At 42.1% G+C, this 17,108-nt stretch overlaps 1 protein-coding gene across 9 annotated transcripts in view; it reads right to left on the bottom strand.

Annotated features, from left to right (window-relative positions):
- The window catches only part of EPHA5 (EPH receptor A5), a 197,366-nt gene that overhangs the window by 34,105 nt on the left and 146,153 nt on the right, over positions 1-17,108 (bottom strand). For 3 of the 9 annotated variants that reach the window (XM_061355266.1, XM_061355260.1, XM_061355262.1), the window contains 3 exons: positions 14,390-14,549; positions 10,412-10,517; positions 1,195-1,260 (listed from right to left, as the gene is read on the bottom strand). In XM_061355266.1, the coding sequence (XP_061211250.1) occupies positions 1,195-1,260; positions 10,412-10,517; positions 14,390-14,549 (332 nt within the window). The remainder of the gene's footprint in view (positions 1-1,194; positions 1,261-10,411; positions 10,518-14,389; positions 14,550-17,108) is intronic. The other 6 variants (XM_061355267.1, XM_061355261.1, XM_061355263.1 and 3 more) reach the window with 3 other exon arrangements.

Raw genomic sequence — 17,108 nt, 5'->3', positions numbered from 1 at the left:
CTTCCTTGCTTATTAAAGCTGCTCTTAAGCAATCAAAAGTCACGAAGAAAACAATTTAAAAATGCTCAAACAGGCAGGAAAAAGAAACCCAAACTCCTCCTCTTTTAGGCCTTTGAGATTTGCATTTGCAAACTCCTGCCTGGTTCAGGCCTCTGATGGAGCTAAAATACAGCATTAGAGAACCCAAAGGTCCTATCACTAAAGCACTAAGATCTACCGTCATGACTGCTGTGCCTCACAGCTAGGGACTGCACCATCACCCAGCTCCCACATATAAAGCCTCAGCATCCCTCAGAAAACACAGTAGAAGAGTTTCACACCTCTCACCCAGCTATGCTGCAAACCCTTCACAATTTAACAGCACATATGGGATATTTCAATGCTTCTGTGGTCTCAAGCAGCTATCTGATGGGGATGGCGATTGCATGAGTCTTCTTAAGGCTTAAGAAGATCTTTGCCTGCACAGATTGCGCTCATTGAAAGACCTAAAATATATTCCTTTCAGGAAGCAACCCAACTCACGTCCAGTCACACCAACAGAAGTTAAAATTACTCTTCTTTTGATTAGTTAGTAAAGAGGGGAGAGTACAAGAGAGCAGGATCTGGTGAGACAGCTCAGATGGTGGCAGAACAGGGCAGCATGCAGCACGGATATGCAGCTCTCGATGCTCGCAGGGATATGTCCAATACTACTGAAGCGTATCATTGGCAAATAGCATCATGTCATTGCCATGTAGGTCATACATCGACACATGTGTCGATGACAAGGTGTTTGTTTCACTGACATGCATGTTACATGCCACTACCTTTCCACTCCCACCTGCCTCCCACCTCCTTTCTGAGGGCACATTACCTCCCCCAGCCCCTTTTGGTGACAAGAAACAGAAGAATGTTTCCAGCTTATATGATGTTTTATTATGACACATGACATTGCTGGTGTGGTGTCTGGATCAAGAACAGCTTAACACATTAGTTTGGTGGGTTTTTTCCCCTTGAGACCCCTGCTCTTGCTGGAGACACACTCTGCTTCAGGTCACGCTATTTCCAGTTGTTGAGATAGACAAACTGGGTGCAGAGATCGGAAGAGAAAGCGATTTCCAGGCCAATACAAGAAAGGCACGGAAAGGCAGACCATGCACAGAAAACATGGAGGGAGGACACGAAATAGGAGCCAGCATGGGTGGGAACACTGACCATGTTAGGTTTGGATAGGCAACAGCACGCAGAGAAGAAGCCCACCCACAGCCATGATCGCAGCAACTGAAAAGCAAACAAAAAGGCCCAGGATAAGGAATAATCCCACTGCCCTGGCAAGGTGAAAGTACATTTTGCAACATTTCTATATGAACTTCTTCCATCTTACTGCAATTATTATTTGGACCTTAACACCCTGGGCTGCAAGAATCTCATGGCATGTGCTACTGATGGGGGAAAACGGCTTGGGGAGAGTGCATGGATCTTGGTCCTGCAACAATTAACCATGTGCTTCCTGTACTTGAGTACAACTGTTAGGATTAATGGGGCCACCCATGTGCTTAAACTTAAGCATCTGCCTTGGAGTGGGCAAGGGGACTTTTTCCACAGGTGTGTGTGTGGTATAGTACAATTTCCTTTAACAAAAAAAAAAACAGTGCATGAATGCAAGCCCTGCTTTCGCATACCCTTATGCATGTACTCAACTACACAGCTCTTTCTGGATCTCCTTGTATCAGTGAAGCTTTTTGCATGTGCGTTATATATCTGAAGAAGCAGGACAGGCTGTGTGTGAGCATTCAGTCTAAAACTCAAAATACAGTGAGCAGAAAGGTACTGTGTGCATCCACAGCTTGCTTTTGAAGGCTGCTGAGCCCTTACTCTAGTCCAGTCAGAGTGTGAGTTCATCTGGCATCAGTCCACAACCCAAGGTTGGCTTCACCTCAGTAACTGACCTTTATCCTTGTCACAGAACTTGCATGGACAGTTTTTTAAGTTACCAAGTCTATTAAGGTAATTCATCCTGAAAAAGAACACACTGCAGAAAAAACAACAGGAAGAACTTCAGTACAACATACAAGCAGCAGCCCAATGGTGCAGACATACTCTGGTTGGAGTCAGCTGAAGATCTCACTCATCACTTCTCAAATCATCATAACATTTCATTCTTGAAAAAAAATTGTGCCCATCAGATTTTTATAAAGTGTAACTTGCAGTGCCAGAACACGTTAAAATAGCCTATTTAGACAAAATTAACACTCTGCGACTGCACTGCCTTGAATTATGTTTCAAAATAACTTCAGGCATGCGATGGTTTACCGAATTACATACTCGATTATGTGCTTACTTAAATTAGAACTGGTGCAGAATGTCTCTCTAAGCTCCTTTTGCACCAGCAAAACAACATGCTAATTTTCTAAACAACGTGCCAATATTTTTTTACTGTAATTGACAATATTTTGTATTTTCATAATGCCTTAGCTTGTGCAGTCATACTAATAGGGGACCAGCTCAGCTTCACAAACCTCTCCATTGATTCAAGTTAATACCAGAGATCCAAAACTCAAAAGCACACAAAGGGAACTCAGCCATTATGTATTTGGAGTCAGTTTTACATTTTCCGGGTTTGACCTTGCAGGATTTGAGCACAGGGAACTGGCAGTCTCCAGAAGATCACTATGGCTCTGGCAACTGAGCTTACATTTTAGCTAGGAGGCCCTTTCCCCCAGGCATTTTCTAACGGTTGCTGTCACCAGACCTTCCCACACTACCCAGCAAGAAAAGTCAAGGGTTTTGAAACCATAGTTCAATTAACCTGAAAAGCAACCACCCTGATAAAATGCAAAGAGCTCACTGTTTTTTTTTACACAAAGAAAACTCTTTGAGCACCTCATCAGTAACTGGGCTGGTCTGAGACAAAATCAGTTCTCTGCACTAAACGCAAAACAGTTCAGATCTCACTTGCTCCCTTTACAGGGAGGAAAAAAAATGCTCAAGTGTAACGGAAATACGTCAAATGCAACCTCATGCCTGCGCAGCCGTCACATAATGCTCTGCACTTAGGGTGAAAACACTCTGAGGTGTAACATTAGGGGAAATCTAAAGCTGTTAGAAGCAAACTAAACTGGATCAGCAGACAACAAAATTCACTTTCCAATCCCAGAAGCGCTTGGCTAAGTAAGTGAATGGACTACTTGGCTGGCACAGTTACGACAAAGGAAAATTTATTACTGCCTGTGTTAAAAGGACAGCTTGATTTGGCAGACATATGTCAGAATATATAAAATCCTGAGGCAAACAAAACTGGGTATTAAACCGCAGCAAACCTGCCGTGCCCTCATGGCCACCACATCTGGGTGCTGATGGCTCCTGGTAGGGACCGAGTTTCCCAGTCTTCTCACTGCACACAGGTCTTGGTTTAGAAACTAAGAAGATGAGAGCAAATGCTTTCCCAGATGAGATCAAATGCTGTGGCAGGATAAGAGATTGCTGCTTAATGAAATACACTCAGACCTTTCTGGGGTTTTAAGATCTTTGACTGGCAAGCTGACCTGTATCAGGGAGCAGTCAGAGTTGAACCAAGCACTGTATACATCAAAATTATCTGCAAAGTCTCCTCCAGCATCATTGAATTGACCAGGAGACTACAAGGAGAGCTTGTGGGGACTGCCTCTGGCCCCAGTGGGTGGTCAGGAGCCCCTCCAATCTGCTGCAGGTTAACAGATGACACATCCAGGCAGCATGCACCAGTTAAGGTCATTGAGAAAACATCTACAGTGTTAAATCGCCTTTGTCAGGAAAGAATGAGGTGCTGAGGTGGCAGTGTCTCCAAAAGCCAAGCTGGCTTGAAACAAAATGTGACTCCTGCTTTGAGGCCTGGCTTCAAGGAAAGGGCTGCAAGGTGGGCAAAGACAATGTAGAGGAGCCTGGAGCTGCAGCTGCACCTTCTGGACCTCTGCGGCTGGCTGGCACTGCCCCACTTTTTGGCTAGATGAACTCTACCTCTTCCAGCTATCTCATGCACACAAAGCTGATACAGTTCTAGCAAAGGTGACCCTCACAATGCCTATGTGGTTTGCAAGCCCAACTGTCCAGAGAGCAAACTTTAATAAACCTGTGCTAGGAGGACTTATCAACACCCTTGGCATCATTTCAAACCCTGGGCTACATACTTTGTTAATGAAATGTATATATCTGATGAGCACCAACAACTGTGCCTGCAATCAATGTAATTAATTTACCTCAAGTCTGCAGATGACCCAGACAGTATTTGGAATTAAACTACAGTTCTAGTGGCTAGATAGATCTCAGAGAGGCTCTACCTTATGTAGCTGTGGCTTTTAAGAGTTATAAGACTCAGAGTCATGATAAATGAAAACCTCGTTTGTTGTTTTTAATAAGCTGCTCTAATGGGATGTTCTTCAGAGGCTTGTAATTAGAGACTGAAATACTTGAGGATGCCTGGGAAGATTTTTCTAATCCTTCATACAGCCTTAAGCAATGCAATGATTGCTTCCTGCATCTCCAGGTGAGGAGGCCAGCACTACACCTAGCACCTTGTGAGTAAACATGCTTGCTTGAAACATCAGAGCAGCAACATTTCACACTGTGAGCTGGCAGAAATATATTTCTACTTTGCCCAGAACTATACAAATGTTTAAGAAGTCATCTCATTGTCCTGCTGAGCTATACCTAGTTCACAGGTTAAATCATGCCTACACACTGTTGAAGAATAACTGCCCAAGCAGACGATATCTATGCAAACACTACGGGGAAGGAAATGCCCTTGGAAAGACCTCTGGCATTATGTACACAAGGGGCTGTCACCAGTGCTCAGCAGGAGCCTAGAGCTGCCACCACTGAAGTCAGGCTCCATTTTCAGCTTGAAGGGCCACCCAGTTCCCTTCTTAATGTGGAAATGAGATTTGCACAATGCCATCAAATGTATTATCTGAATGAAGGTGAGGAGCTTTCATCACTGACTGCTGCATTGCCCCATATTTCCCCTGCTCAGACAAAGCTTATGCCACCTTCTTGTCTGTTCATGACGATCCTGTTCCATTCCCTTGGCTGCTGCCAGAATAACTCAGAAACGATCCTTTCAAGGGCAATGCCTCATGGGCTTACAGACTTGTTCAACTCTCACCTGTCTGGGCCAAAGTAATCTGAAGGCAGATTAGCCTGGGTCCTTAAACCCTCCTTGAAACTGCAGCAGCTCAGACTGGCTTGTGGCACCCAGTGTGTTTGCACAGATGTACTAAGCCAAAAAGTGCTTAGAATAAACAAGAAAAAGGTGTTGGAGCAGCCAAATTTGCCAAGACAAGCTAGGCAAGATGCTGAGATGGGAAATATGGGCAGCATATTTCCACACCAGCCCTTGGAGGGCATCACCCTGTGCAGAAGGGTGCATTGGAGCACTTTTTTTTTGCTGGCGAAGGATCCTTCATACCAATGGTGCTAACACTCATCCCTGAGAAAACATACTGCCAAAGAGCAACGAGGCTGCTAACGTGACAGCGGTAGTAAAACCTTGACCCAAACAGAAGCAGGACCAGACCCTCCTGCTCTTGGTGGATGGAAATTTTGACTTGGCAGAGCAATATCTTCTCTAATAAAATCCTCTTGTCAGGTGAATCACGGGGAGTATTTGGCAGTAGGCGGCATCATAAAGTGGCTATAAATCACAGGAGACAATGTCCTGTAGGAAGAAGGAAGAGCAGGAAAGAACGTAGATAAAAATCCTTTAAAAAATCACAACTAACAAAAACTGTGACTCATGCTGGAAAAATTCTCTATGAGAAACATTATCTACAAACTGTCTCCTGTTTCCTATGGAAATATCAAAAAAGCAAACTATTTTAAGCCTTGACATATCTTGGAAAATAGGATGGGGGCAGGTTGTGGAAAAATTCATCCATTTTGACCTTCCACATCACAGATGGTTGCAAACTCTGGCTCAGGACCTAGGATATAAGCCATAATCCTTTCATCCTCTCTACTCCCTGAAAGTCACTTTTAACAAGATGCACATATTTGTGTCCAGAAAGTAGCCCTTTGCCACCACAGGGGCTGATATTTAAAAGTCTAAATCAGCTAAGGTCAAGGATGGATACTCCGGTGCAGAAGTCTCTAATTGCCAATACCCAGATGGCAAGATTTGTCTTTGCTTTGTCTTTCGAAGACTGGTTCCTCGCCAGAAAGAGACCTTCTGTATATGCACGACACAGGGTGAGGGGCATTTTTTTGTTGCTTCAAATCTGTTTTTTTTCTTAAGTTCTATGAAAATCTCCCTCTGGTTCATTGGAAGATCACTCAAGATGGAAAGGTCATCTATAATGGGTTTAAATGCAGATGCACAGTACACTTAGTTATTTTGAGTAGCTTTTCCAAACATGTACAAGCATTGACCTAATAGCACCCACATTTTACTCTGTCAAAGCCCATGCCTTTGTTTAGTGGTACAAAGTTCAAATGCTTAGAGGACCAGCAGTCTCTTAACACTCACCCTAATACCCTGTCAGTTTTGTAAAGAGGGTTTGGTTTGAAGGACAAAGGTGAACTGTTCTAGGGCAGTGGGTCTCCTTCCCATGCTGATGCAAACCTGGTTTCCTACTTCAGTTTGTAGGAAGAAAGGGGCTGATGCCACAATGACAACTGTGGCACCTTATTGTTCCTTGCAAGACGGAGAGCAAAGATCTCTGTGACTGGCATTGTCTGATACAGACTGTAAAACAGAAGTCTGTAATGATTTTAGATTAATATATACTTCAATCAGGAGCAATGATATCAAGCAGCATCTAATTCAAACATTGTTATGAAAGCAGAACTTATAGCCTTGCTCTATCTGTAAAATGCATTGCACTTTTGAGAACACATAATCCTAACAAAACAAAGATAATAACAACTTTGTGTTCTTTAATTCAATGCTTGTAGCTGGTTTAATAATAGATTTTCAATCCATTTCTCTTTTTTTGCTGAGACAACTACAGTCTGATTTAGTGAATCTTTTTGATTTGTAATCCTCATCGTTATATTATTAATATGCCCTTGATGCAAAGAGCAGGATAACTTAAAAAAGTGATCAGCTATTTTTGTTGGCATTTATGACCTTGGTCAGAGGATGCATTATTTACAGGAAGAGTTTTCTGGAACATCTGCAAGTAAATCAGCTCTGAAACGCTGTTTAATTGTTTAGGGCAAAGCACACTTAGTTTCACATTCCCAGGAACCTCCTGCTACAGACATAGTGTGTTTCCACAGATGGACACTGGCATGTGGAAATGCCACTGTGACTACTGTTCAGCTGACCTTTGGTTTAGGGCCAGCTGCCAAGGGGAAATGCCAAGCTGTTACTTACATTCGTTCAAAAGAAGCGAGAAAACCGTAGAGATACTTGAAAGCAAAAAAAGGGGAAGAGGTGTAAAAACTTCTGCCTCTGGGAACCTAGGAGAAAATAAAACCCCTGCAGAGCTCAGCAAAATCCTGAGTCCTACAGCTGGGAAGATACTTTCCAAGGTGCCAAGAACTGAAGGACGTCTCCTCACTGCAGGACTGGTCTCAAGGCCCTGCTCACTTCAGCCTGACATTTGGGAGGATAGGTACAAAGAGATGCCATACAGAATCCTAGGGAGGAATACCCTAATTCTGAGGTGTCCAGGGCCTCCCAAGCATATAGCCAGCAACAAGGAGACTGCTAGCATGAGCTGGCCAGGCTATGTCCTCAGTGCTGCAGAGCAAGAGGGTTTTTCTCCTTAGTTTTGCTACTGGACTGTACCTGCTTTCCTATGTTAGCAGGAAAGACACAGCTTGGGCTTTGCACAGCTTCCTTGGCATGGAAAGCAGTGGTGGTTCTAGCTGCAGCGACTCCTGGAGTTGAGAATGTCTGGTTTTATAAAAGCAAGTATGGGAAAGAATAGGAAAGGAAATTTAGCTCTCTGGAACCAGGCACTGGAACAACATAACCACTCCAAAGATACAGGGAAGCGTCTTCCAGAAACAGGTTAATAGCTTCAGAAAGGGATTAGCCCATGACTTGGAATGTGTTTATCATCCCCGCAGAGTCACAGCAGGAGAGTGACCATTCGCTCCATGAATTGTCTCAAAATTACATCCAAGGCAAAGTGGCGTGAGTGACTCGCTTCCAAACAGGAGCAATTTTTTTGTTTTGCTTTGTTTAATTTCAAATTGGCTGTCAGCTTTCTGGCTTCTAGGGTTTATTTTTCTGGTCTCACAAGTCACTCCACACATTAGATGAGCTTTAAAATTCATGGGAACTCAAGCCAGTTCTCTAATGATGGACCAAACCTTGACACTGGAAGTTTCTACACTACCTCCAGCTGAGGGATGAGGCTCTTCCGAGTTTAGGGGAAGGGCTGAAAAGATAAAAATAGATCAAGAGCTCAGCTCCCTCTGCCTGCACCTTCCCATATGTCCAGTGTGGCACCATGGAGAATCTCCATGGGGTCCATGGAGAGAGGTGTGAGTACCAGGTAGGCGAATTAAGGCAGCAGCAAAGGCAGTGGTAAAACTCTAGCCAGAGAAGACAAGGGCTTTTAAAAGCATGTCAAGAGATAAAGAGCCAAGAGGAAGCACATTCTGGAAAGCCCATTACAGCAAAGAACAGAAAGAGATAACTAACAAGAGTTGGTGACAAATGGCTCAGGCTTTGAAACTGTTTGTTCAGACCAGAAAGGGAAGCAGCAAAGAGGAGACCTGCAAAGGGATGTCTTCAACTTTGGGTCCCAAGCACTTGTCAGTGACTGAGGGAAGAGCAAGAACTGCTAGTTGCCATGCAGTTCCTTACGGTCACAGAGGGATACATGTCCCTCCACCTGCGATTCACCCCCTTGGACTCTTCCTTGCAGAGGTACCAGATTACATCTGTAGCTTCCCTATGGCCACATATGCATCCTCCTGTTTGCATTGATACAAGCACACATTCAGGCTGGGGAGGCCAAAGTCCACATCCCCCAGCTCTGTTTAGGGAGGGATTTGACTCAAAACATCCAGCATTTAAGGAGAGACTTGAACTCCTGCCTACAGTGTTCAGAGCCCAGACTTTCTGGCTACAGCTTTCCTGTAGCCTCTGGTGTGAATGGTCTATAGTCATTCATACCCCTCATGCCACTGCATGTTTCTTGTGCAGACAGAAGTATTTACTTTTCCATTTTTAAGCCCAGCAAGTCACTCAGAGCAGACAACAAGAGCTCAAACAGCTGAGCTGGAAGAAACTGTCAGTCTCTGACCTTAAGTAGAGATGAGTCTGGCAGCACACTTACCTTTCAAGACAGGAAATAACTCTGTCCTCCATGAATGCCTTATGCCTGGGGACACTGCTGCTCAGCCTGGCTGGATTTTACTGTGCTGCATTCACAGACCGATACGCTACTTCCTCTGGGAAATAAGACCCTCATCCAGTATGTTCAGTATCAGTGCAGTTCCTCTGTATCTTGTAACTACTCTTAACACTTAAAACATCCTGTAATTTACAGCCACCATGATAGAGCTGAGCTAAAGACAGATCTGTTTCATGAAAGCAACAGTGGGCTGATGGATACCTTAGAAGCATAAATGTTTACTTTGCACTGAAAATAAGCTCAGCCTTATGAATAGATGCACTTCATATTGTTTTACATTGCACCAGTTTACCACTGCCATTAAATAAAATTACTAATACACAAGTAGTATATGAAAAAAGTGTCTTGTGTGCCAGCTGCTATACAAATTTAGTGCTACAGTGCAAACTGATCCTGATACAAGCCAGATTTTCCCCAAATACCACTACCCCTTGTTCACCAACAAGTTCATCAACTTCCATTAGAGTTGTCAAAGATGGTATAGCCCAAACTTTCATTAATTGCCTATGTTTAAGCACATGAGAAGTCTACAGGATTGCTTTATGACTTCAAGCAGTGTGTCTCCCTCCATGGATGGGAGTTTTCTGTATAATCTGCCAGCATCGGGGTACACATTAGTGTGCTACATATGAAAAATGAAATGCAGACCTGACCAAAACTTGGGACATCTGGCCATTCAGCTGGGTTTCTTCTCTTTTTCTCTGAAAGTGTTTTCCTGAAGTCAAGTTTTGGTTGTGAGCTGAGTGTGAACATATGGGCTTCAGGATATTTTGCCTGTAATAACATGTCCTCCTTGTTGTTAAAGGAATGTGAAAACACTCCAGTGAGAATCAAGTTGAATAATTAGGGCCAGTATATCGAGAGATGAAAAATCACTGGGAAGTGAACCACATTTGTGAGCAAGTCTTTGCGCTCCTGCCTTTCCAAACAGATCAATCAGCCCACCCTCGTGCTGTGCTACAATGCTACTGCTTGACAGCTTCATGCACACGCTGCTTTCACCTAAAGTGCACTAACCAGTTGGTCAGATAAAAGTTATTACAAAAGTTGGAGAAGTATAAATACACAGTTTCTTCTCTTACCTTCCACTGAGAAGAAAACCGATAACAACAGCCAGCAGAATGACTCCCACTGTTACAGACACAACAATTATAGGAATCTGGCTCTGGTCGCTGGATGCAGCTACTGCTGAGATTAGAAACAGAAAATGGAGATTAAGGTTAAATGGTAGTCGGCACTCAGATAAGTCTTTCTGGTGAGGCTGCCAGCAAGGTTTCAAGTCTTACCAGTTCACTACTTCTTTTACAGTTTGTGTTTTCCCCCTAACTGGCTGTTTCTAGTTTGGAAAGGAAATGGATGGAAAGAAACCAAACACACATGCAAAGCCAAGCCAAAACCCCAACAAAATTGCATTTTATCATTGAATTCAGAAACAAATGCACTGCAGAACTCATCCTTTGAGTCTGCAAACTTAAGTTTGTCTTCCTGGGTTGGCTGCATTAGAAATCACAGAGATAAAGGATGAAAACCTAACAGGTTCCCTTTTGCAGAGAGAACATTTATGGAATGTTATTGTTAAGAGACATATGCCTTACTTGTGCTTCAAGAAGCTATAAACAATTACAACCTCTTTGTGGCATCTGTATCACATGGCCAGAAGGTGCACTCTGTAATACAGGAATTTGCTAAGACACATGTAGAGGTCGGTCTTTTTATCAGCTAAGGGAAGCAGAAGTCCCCCACCCATGCCTTATAGAGAGCTTTCATGCCAAAAGGCAGAAGACAAGTCCTGTGATAAAGATACCAGCAGAAAGCTCAGGAAAGGTGTTTAAGACCTGGATTTTGTCACAGATTAAGTAAAAGCAGGTGAGCAAGCTCCTGCAGCCTGTAAAATGGAAATGCTAACATCGCTTATATCTCATTTATCTGCTTTGTACTGCAGGGCAAGGAACCCACATGCCCCAGAGGGTCCCCACGCAGAAACTGAAGTCACCTCACCCTGCTTTATCCATTGTCAACTTACTTAGCTGCATATATTTAACCACTCCAGGACACAAATGTGACTTCCTCCCTGTAAAACTAGCTCTCTGGCATAGGCACTGCTGCTGGGAGGGGAAAAACCTCATTATAGCTCTACCCTTGTGCCAACCGTGGATGAAGCTTCATCCACCCCGGGGGAGCAGCAGGTGAGCAGCAGCAATCGATTGCACATTGGGGAAGCCTTTAACTAAATGACTTAAGTAAAAATGGGTCCTTAGCACAGGATTAACTTTATGGAGGCTATAAAGTAACTGAATGTAGTGCCATATTATTTCTTAACAGAAAGATGAAAAGTCATGGCATTAAATGTTGATCTGCAATGGGTTTCAAGCAGCTCTTCATACAGGAGCTCTTCAGCACTCAGTGATGAGCAGTGTGGACCTGCTATGGCACTGTAAATGATTTCAGAAGGATTGGCCATGATACATTAAATATTTAATGTAACTGCTCCAAACTCATGCCATCATCCAGAGATTTTATTAGCCTCATGAATTTATTGAGGCTCCTTTAAGATGATGTTTTATTGCTTTCTTGACAAAATGATTAAAAAGAAAAACATTTAAAGGAGAACATTAAGCTGTGACTGGTTTTTTTTTGCACAGGTCTAGGTATGGGGAAATGAGATAAATCTTTCTGTGATCTATGGAATCTAAAAAGCCCGAATTCATAAGCTAAGCTGGGACTTCGCTGCCTTTTCAGGCTGGAGAGAAGCTGCATTACCCTCCTTGACTTGATGACATGTTCCCACTCTCGCCCAGCAGACCAGCTAGATTAGTTCACCAATCCAGCAAAAAATCATCCTTTGGCCAGGTTAGTTTTATCAGGGTTAGATGAGTTTGGTGGCATTTGAAAAGGAGGACAGCAGTAAGTGGATACACCTAGCAACAGTTTCCACCTAAATAAAAAGTAAAAATTGAAGCTGGGGCTGCATCACAGTGCTTTGCAGAATTGCACGTAATGGCACTAGTATGTAAAAAAACCCAGAATCTGGAAAAAGAGAAAAGTCCAAAACAAGTTATGGCTTCCCCCCACTGCATTTGTCAGGCTGTTGTTTCATATTTCCTGGAAACAAAATCTGTTGCTTGGTCCTAATGATTTTGGAACCTGGTTTTGCATCCCACAACAGTCACTGAAAGGTTTTCATTTGTGCTTGACTCAAAATAATTGGCTTTGGCTAAAAAGAGTTTCAGATCTGAACTCTGATGTAGTAGTGAGATTTCAGTCTCTGCATGCTTTCAGATTCCTTGGGATGTGCAGGAAAACAGTGGGAGTCTGGTCGCACACTCCAGCCACTGATACTAACTTTAGATTGGGCCTTGGAAAAAAAAAATAAAAAATTGATTCTTTTAAAAGATTTTACATGTCAAATGGAGCTACATCATGCATTATACTGAGGTTTACATTACATTTTAGTTCCACCAAGCATTTAAACATCTGGTTAAGTCCTGCTTCAGCCGGAGCTCAAGTCCAACAGAGGAAGAGTTCCCAGATCCCACACAGCAGGTATTCCTCTGACTACACTGGCAGCTCCTTAGTATTAGAGAATTACCTCCTCCTCTGTTTTTAAAATGCTAGAAAGATGGGGGTGCAAGTGTGACTAAATGACTAAAGGGGGTTTGGGTGTTTAAAGATATTAACATGTGATGTCCTCAAAACATCCTCGTTAACACAGATACTTACACAATGGGCTTTATGAAAGTGCCATTACTTTTGGACCAGGACTGTAAGTACTGACAGCACTGGATGAAATGTGCATATATTTAATATACTATAATAATAGTCTGGAACACTATTACTCAAATGGCTCTATACTAGAAACTTTCCAACTGCTAGCAAAATTCTCCTTGGGATAGTGAAGAATAATTTTTGGCATAACATGATTTTGTTGCTATTTATAAGGCACAATTAATGGTTAATAAAATAAGAAATACATTAAATGGACCATTCTTACTGCATTAATGTTTTCATCATGATGCAATTTGCACTGTATTAGTTCAATCACTTGCTCCACAGCTACATCTGCACATGTATAATGACTCCTTTAAAATCTATTACAGCTTCAAAGGTAGCATGCATTGAAAAAACAACTTGGCATCCTCTTCTCAAAGATGATGAATTTTAAATGAACTGGAATAACAGCAATCAAGGTATTGACAAATTTAAATTTCCAAGGAAAACATACAGAAAATAGGCTTTTTTCCCACAGGAATTAACCACATATTCCCACTCTTTTCTGAGGGAGAAAAATCTCTGGAAAAATCTGGTGATTGGGACAAAAAGAATTTCCCCACAGCTGTGCCAGAACACAGGAAAAAGAGCAGCTGAGCCTCTGTGTGCCTCAGAATATGCTCCAGAATTCAGACCTGGATGATCAGATTTATTTAAATACAAGAATTTTCAGTTAAAAAAGATAAAAATCAAACCCCACAAATTTCTAACAGGCCAATCCAAAGTCCTGTGCCTGCAGTGTGTGGTTTTCCTGTTTCTGATCACAAGTCAAATGCTTCGAGACTGTGGCACTGGCAACAAACAGAAACCATCTTTGAACTTGACAGAAACTTACACCAAAGGACACTAATGCTGATTCAATTCTTCCCTTGCAGAAAGACACCATTTCAGGGTTTTTACTTCAGATGCAGATATTTAAGAGATCTCAGCACACTCCACAGATCTCCATTAAGAGGTGTGGAGGAGCAGGTCCCCTCCCTCTGTCCCTCGTGAGAGGAGGACCTTTGTTCTCTTGCATCAGCTCTCATAAATGCAGAATTTTTCTAAACAGAGTGTGCTATGAATTTCTGGAACCTGAACACCTACCGAATTCACCCCCTGCCTCACTATGCAAGTTGAGGAGGCAAGGACAGATATGCCTGTCTACTGTACGGTCATAATGTGCCTGATGTTTCTAAAGTCAAGGGATGAGGCCAGGACAAGAAACAGCTCTCTACAAAGGTATTGATCCCCTGACTGATTTCTGGTAACTGTTCCAGAGACATGGGGTGACAGTAATTAAAAGGACTTACACACTGGGCTGGTTTCAAACTCAAATCTTCGGCTGAAGCCACCATAGCCAGCAGCTGTCCGGGCTCGAATCTGGAAGATGTACACTGAACCTGGTTTCAAGCCATCTGCTGTAATCGTCGTCAATTTGGATTTGATGATGGTGTAACTTGTCTCTTCATCCTTTTCCCAACCCCACCCAAAAAAACATAAAGGTCAAACACATAAATAGTATCTCTCAGAGAAAACAGACTCTTAACAACCCTCACAGCAATGTTACAAAGGATGACCAAAATATGCATTTTTGAGAGGATCTCTCTTCCTCCCCCACAAAGGCCCTTTCTGCAGTACAAAATGACTTGCTCCTTTTTAATCAATGGCTCTAGAAGGAAACAAAGCAGAAGGGCTTTCAACCCACAAATAACAATACAGGGACCAAACCAACATCTGCAGTCGAAGCAGATTTCTATTTCTTGAGATGAACATGGCCTAGAGCAATGGAAAAGCTCATCCTACAAAATCAATCTCAAGGCATGGGGAAGAGGAAAAATGTCCCATTGCCTTAGAGAGAGATTTTAATTTGTAGCAAAATGACTTCCCAGTAATGGAATTAGACCTAAATAGAGAACAGTATATTATATATTTTACAAGTTTATGCTGGCATTTCTAGAACCATGAATTAGACCTTGGAAAAGGAATAATAAACCAAAACTCCAGGAAAATATCTAATTTTGCATTGTTCTTCTGAAGCAACAAACTTGAAGAAAAATTGCTGAAATAAATCTTCATTTACATCAGTTCCTAATGCGAAAGTGTTTCAGTTCTCTGATTAAAATTTCACTCAAATGCTGGGTAATTACTCCTAGAGTTATTTACTGTAACACATAATCTAGACAAGAGCTCATAAATTCACATCTACAAACTTGGAAACTGCTTTTTATTCACCATATCTTCTCAGATCCAAATTATTCTGAGGTAAACAGGAGATCTTAGTAATTCCCTACCAAGATTTCCACATAGCTCTGAACTGATTTTATTTTTTCCTCTTGAATTTAAAGGACAACTTTCCATAGACAATAATATGCCTGGGTAAGGCCCTGGGAATTTCATTGAAGCCTGTAGCTACACAAGACTGATTTGTAGAAATGTGTATATGTGTGTGTGTCTATGTATATATATATGTAGGGTTTTTTTTCTTGTTAAGGAGTGAGTTCTCTTAAAGGAATGTGATCTGACAAAACCTAATTTTCCAAAACACTTAATATAGATCATTCTAATCCCTTGGAAATGAATGCTGCAAATTTACCCTTATAAAGGGCTGAAAACCAAGAGGATATAAAAGACAGTAGCAACAGAAAAAGAAGAATTAAGGATGACATCCCAAATCTAACCCAATGACTGGTTAAAAAGCAATAAGTGAATATTAGGTCACATCTTTGCTTGTGTGTCAGCCCAATTAGGTTTTCAATACACTGCTGGCTTCTGCAAACACTTAAACACTTGAGCATTCCTACAGAACACATTAAGCTTTGCTATCAGTCTGCGAGAAATAAATCAAGACAGCATAAACCCGGACTGGCTGTAGCTACCTCCCTGTGAAAGACTTGCACTTGAAGAACTATTTACTGAAGATATTTCAGACTAGTTCTGAACCACAAATACATTTTAAGCCCCTCTTCCCCCAGTTTTTTTGTGAACAAAGTCAAATGACCCAATATATGGTGGTGGTGGTGGGTTTTTTTGTTTTAATTATTTGGTCATTATCAACGTTTCTAGAGGCTAATTTTCCCAGGCCACTTCATGGGAAGGATTCAATATGCCACAATGGTTGTTCATACAAGCTATTAAAAGAACCTGTAATGGATTATTTCCAGCAATAGTATATCCTGATTCTTGCTTTGTGCTTCTTTTTGAAAACTCAGCCCTATTTAAGCCACTCACACATCTTGTGCACTTGCCCAAGATCCCTCAGCTGCAAAAATGATGTTGATTTCATCCTGATGCAAAAGACTTCTGAAATTCTTTCCCTGCTTCAGCAGGTCCCTCCTGTGATCACAGCAAGGACAGAGGAATAAGGACCCAGTCCTCGTCCATGTTAAGTGGTTTCACCTGGATCACAGACAGAACTAAGGGAAGATCTTCCTTAAAATAGAAATTCAGCCACTCCTCTCTGTCCCCACGTGAACTGTGACTCAATTTAATTATTTGCCTCTTGTTTTCAAGTAGAAGGTCTGGCTGTTCCAAAATTAAAAAGAACACCTTACAATCCCAGCTAAGGCAAGATACTGCTATTCAGTCAACTCTTGCAAACCTGATTTTTGGAAAGGGAACATTTCAAAGACGTAATGCTCCATCACTCATGTTACTTAGAGAAAGTGCATCTGTACTGTTTGCATTTAATCTCCATTAATTTTGTAGGAAGGGAGCAAGTCACCATTTGAACTGAAGACTAGGACAGGCGTGTTTTGTAGGAAGAGAAAGTATTTCCCATTAGACCAAGAACAAGATCTGGAAAGCTTGGCAAGCTTTTAAGCCAGGATACTCTTTTTCACGTCAGAGCAGATACAATCTCTCCACAAGACCTCTTTCTTCTTACACTGTGGGTGTAAAATGAAGTGAGAAAGTGAAATAGTAAAGGCAAGGATAGCCTGATGATTCTGGGAGGAGATAGACACTGAATTCCCAACTCTCCTTTTTTTAACAAATGACCAGGTTCTATCTTAATGTGATAAGGCTGGCTGG

This window comes from Neopsephotus bourkii, unplaced genomic scaffold, assembly GCF_033783945.1.
Source record: "Neopsephotus bourkii isolate Nb327-2 ecotype Australia unplaced genomic scaffold, CSIRO-AGI_Nbou_v1 NB_787, whole genome shotgun sequence".
Lineage (NCBI taxonomy): Eukaryota > Metazoa > Chordata > Aves > Psittaciformes > Psittacidae > Neopsephotus > Neopsephotus bourkii.
This window is presented reverse-complemented; position numbering and strand designations above follow the sequence as displayed.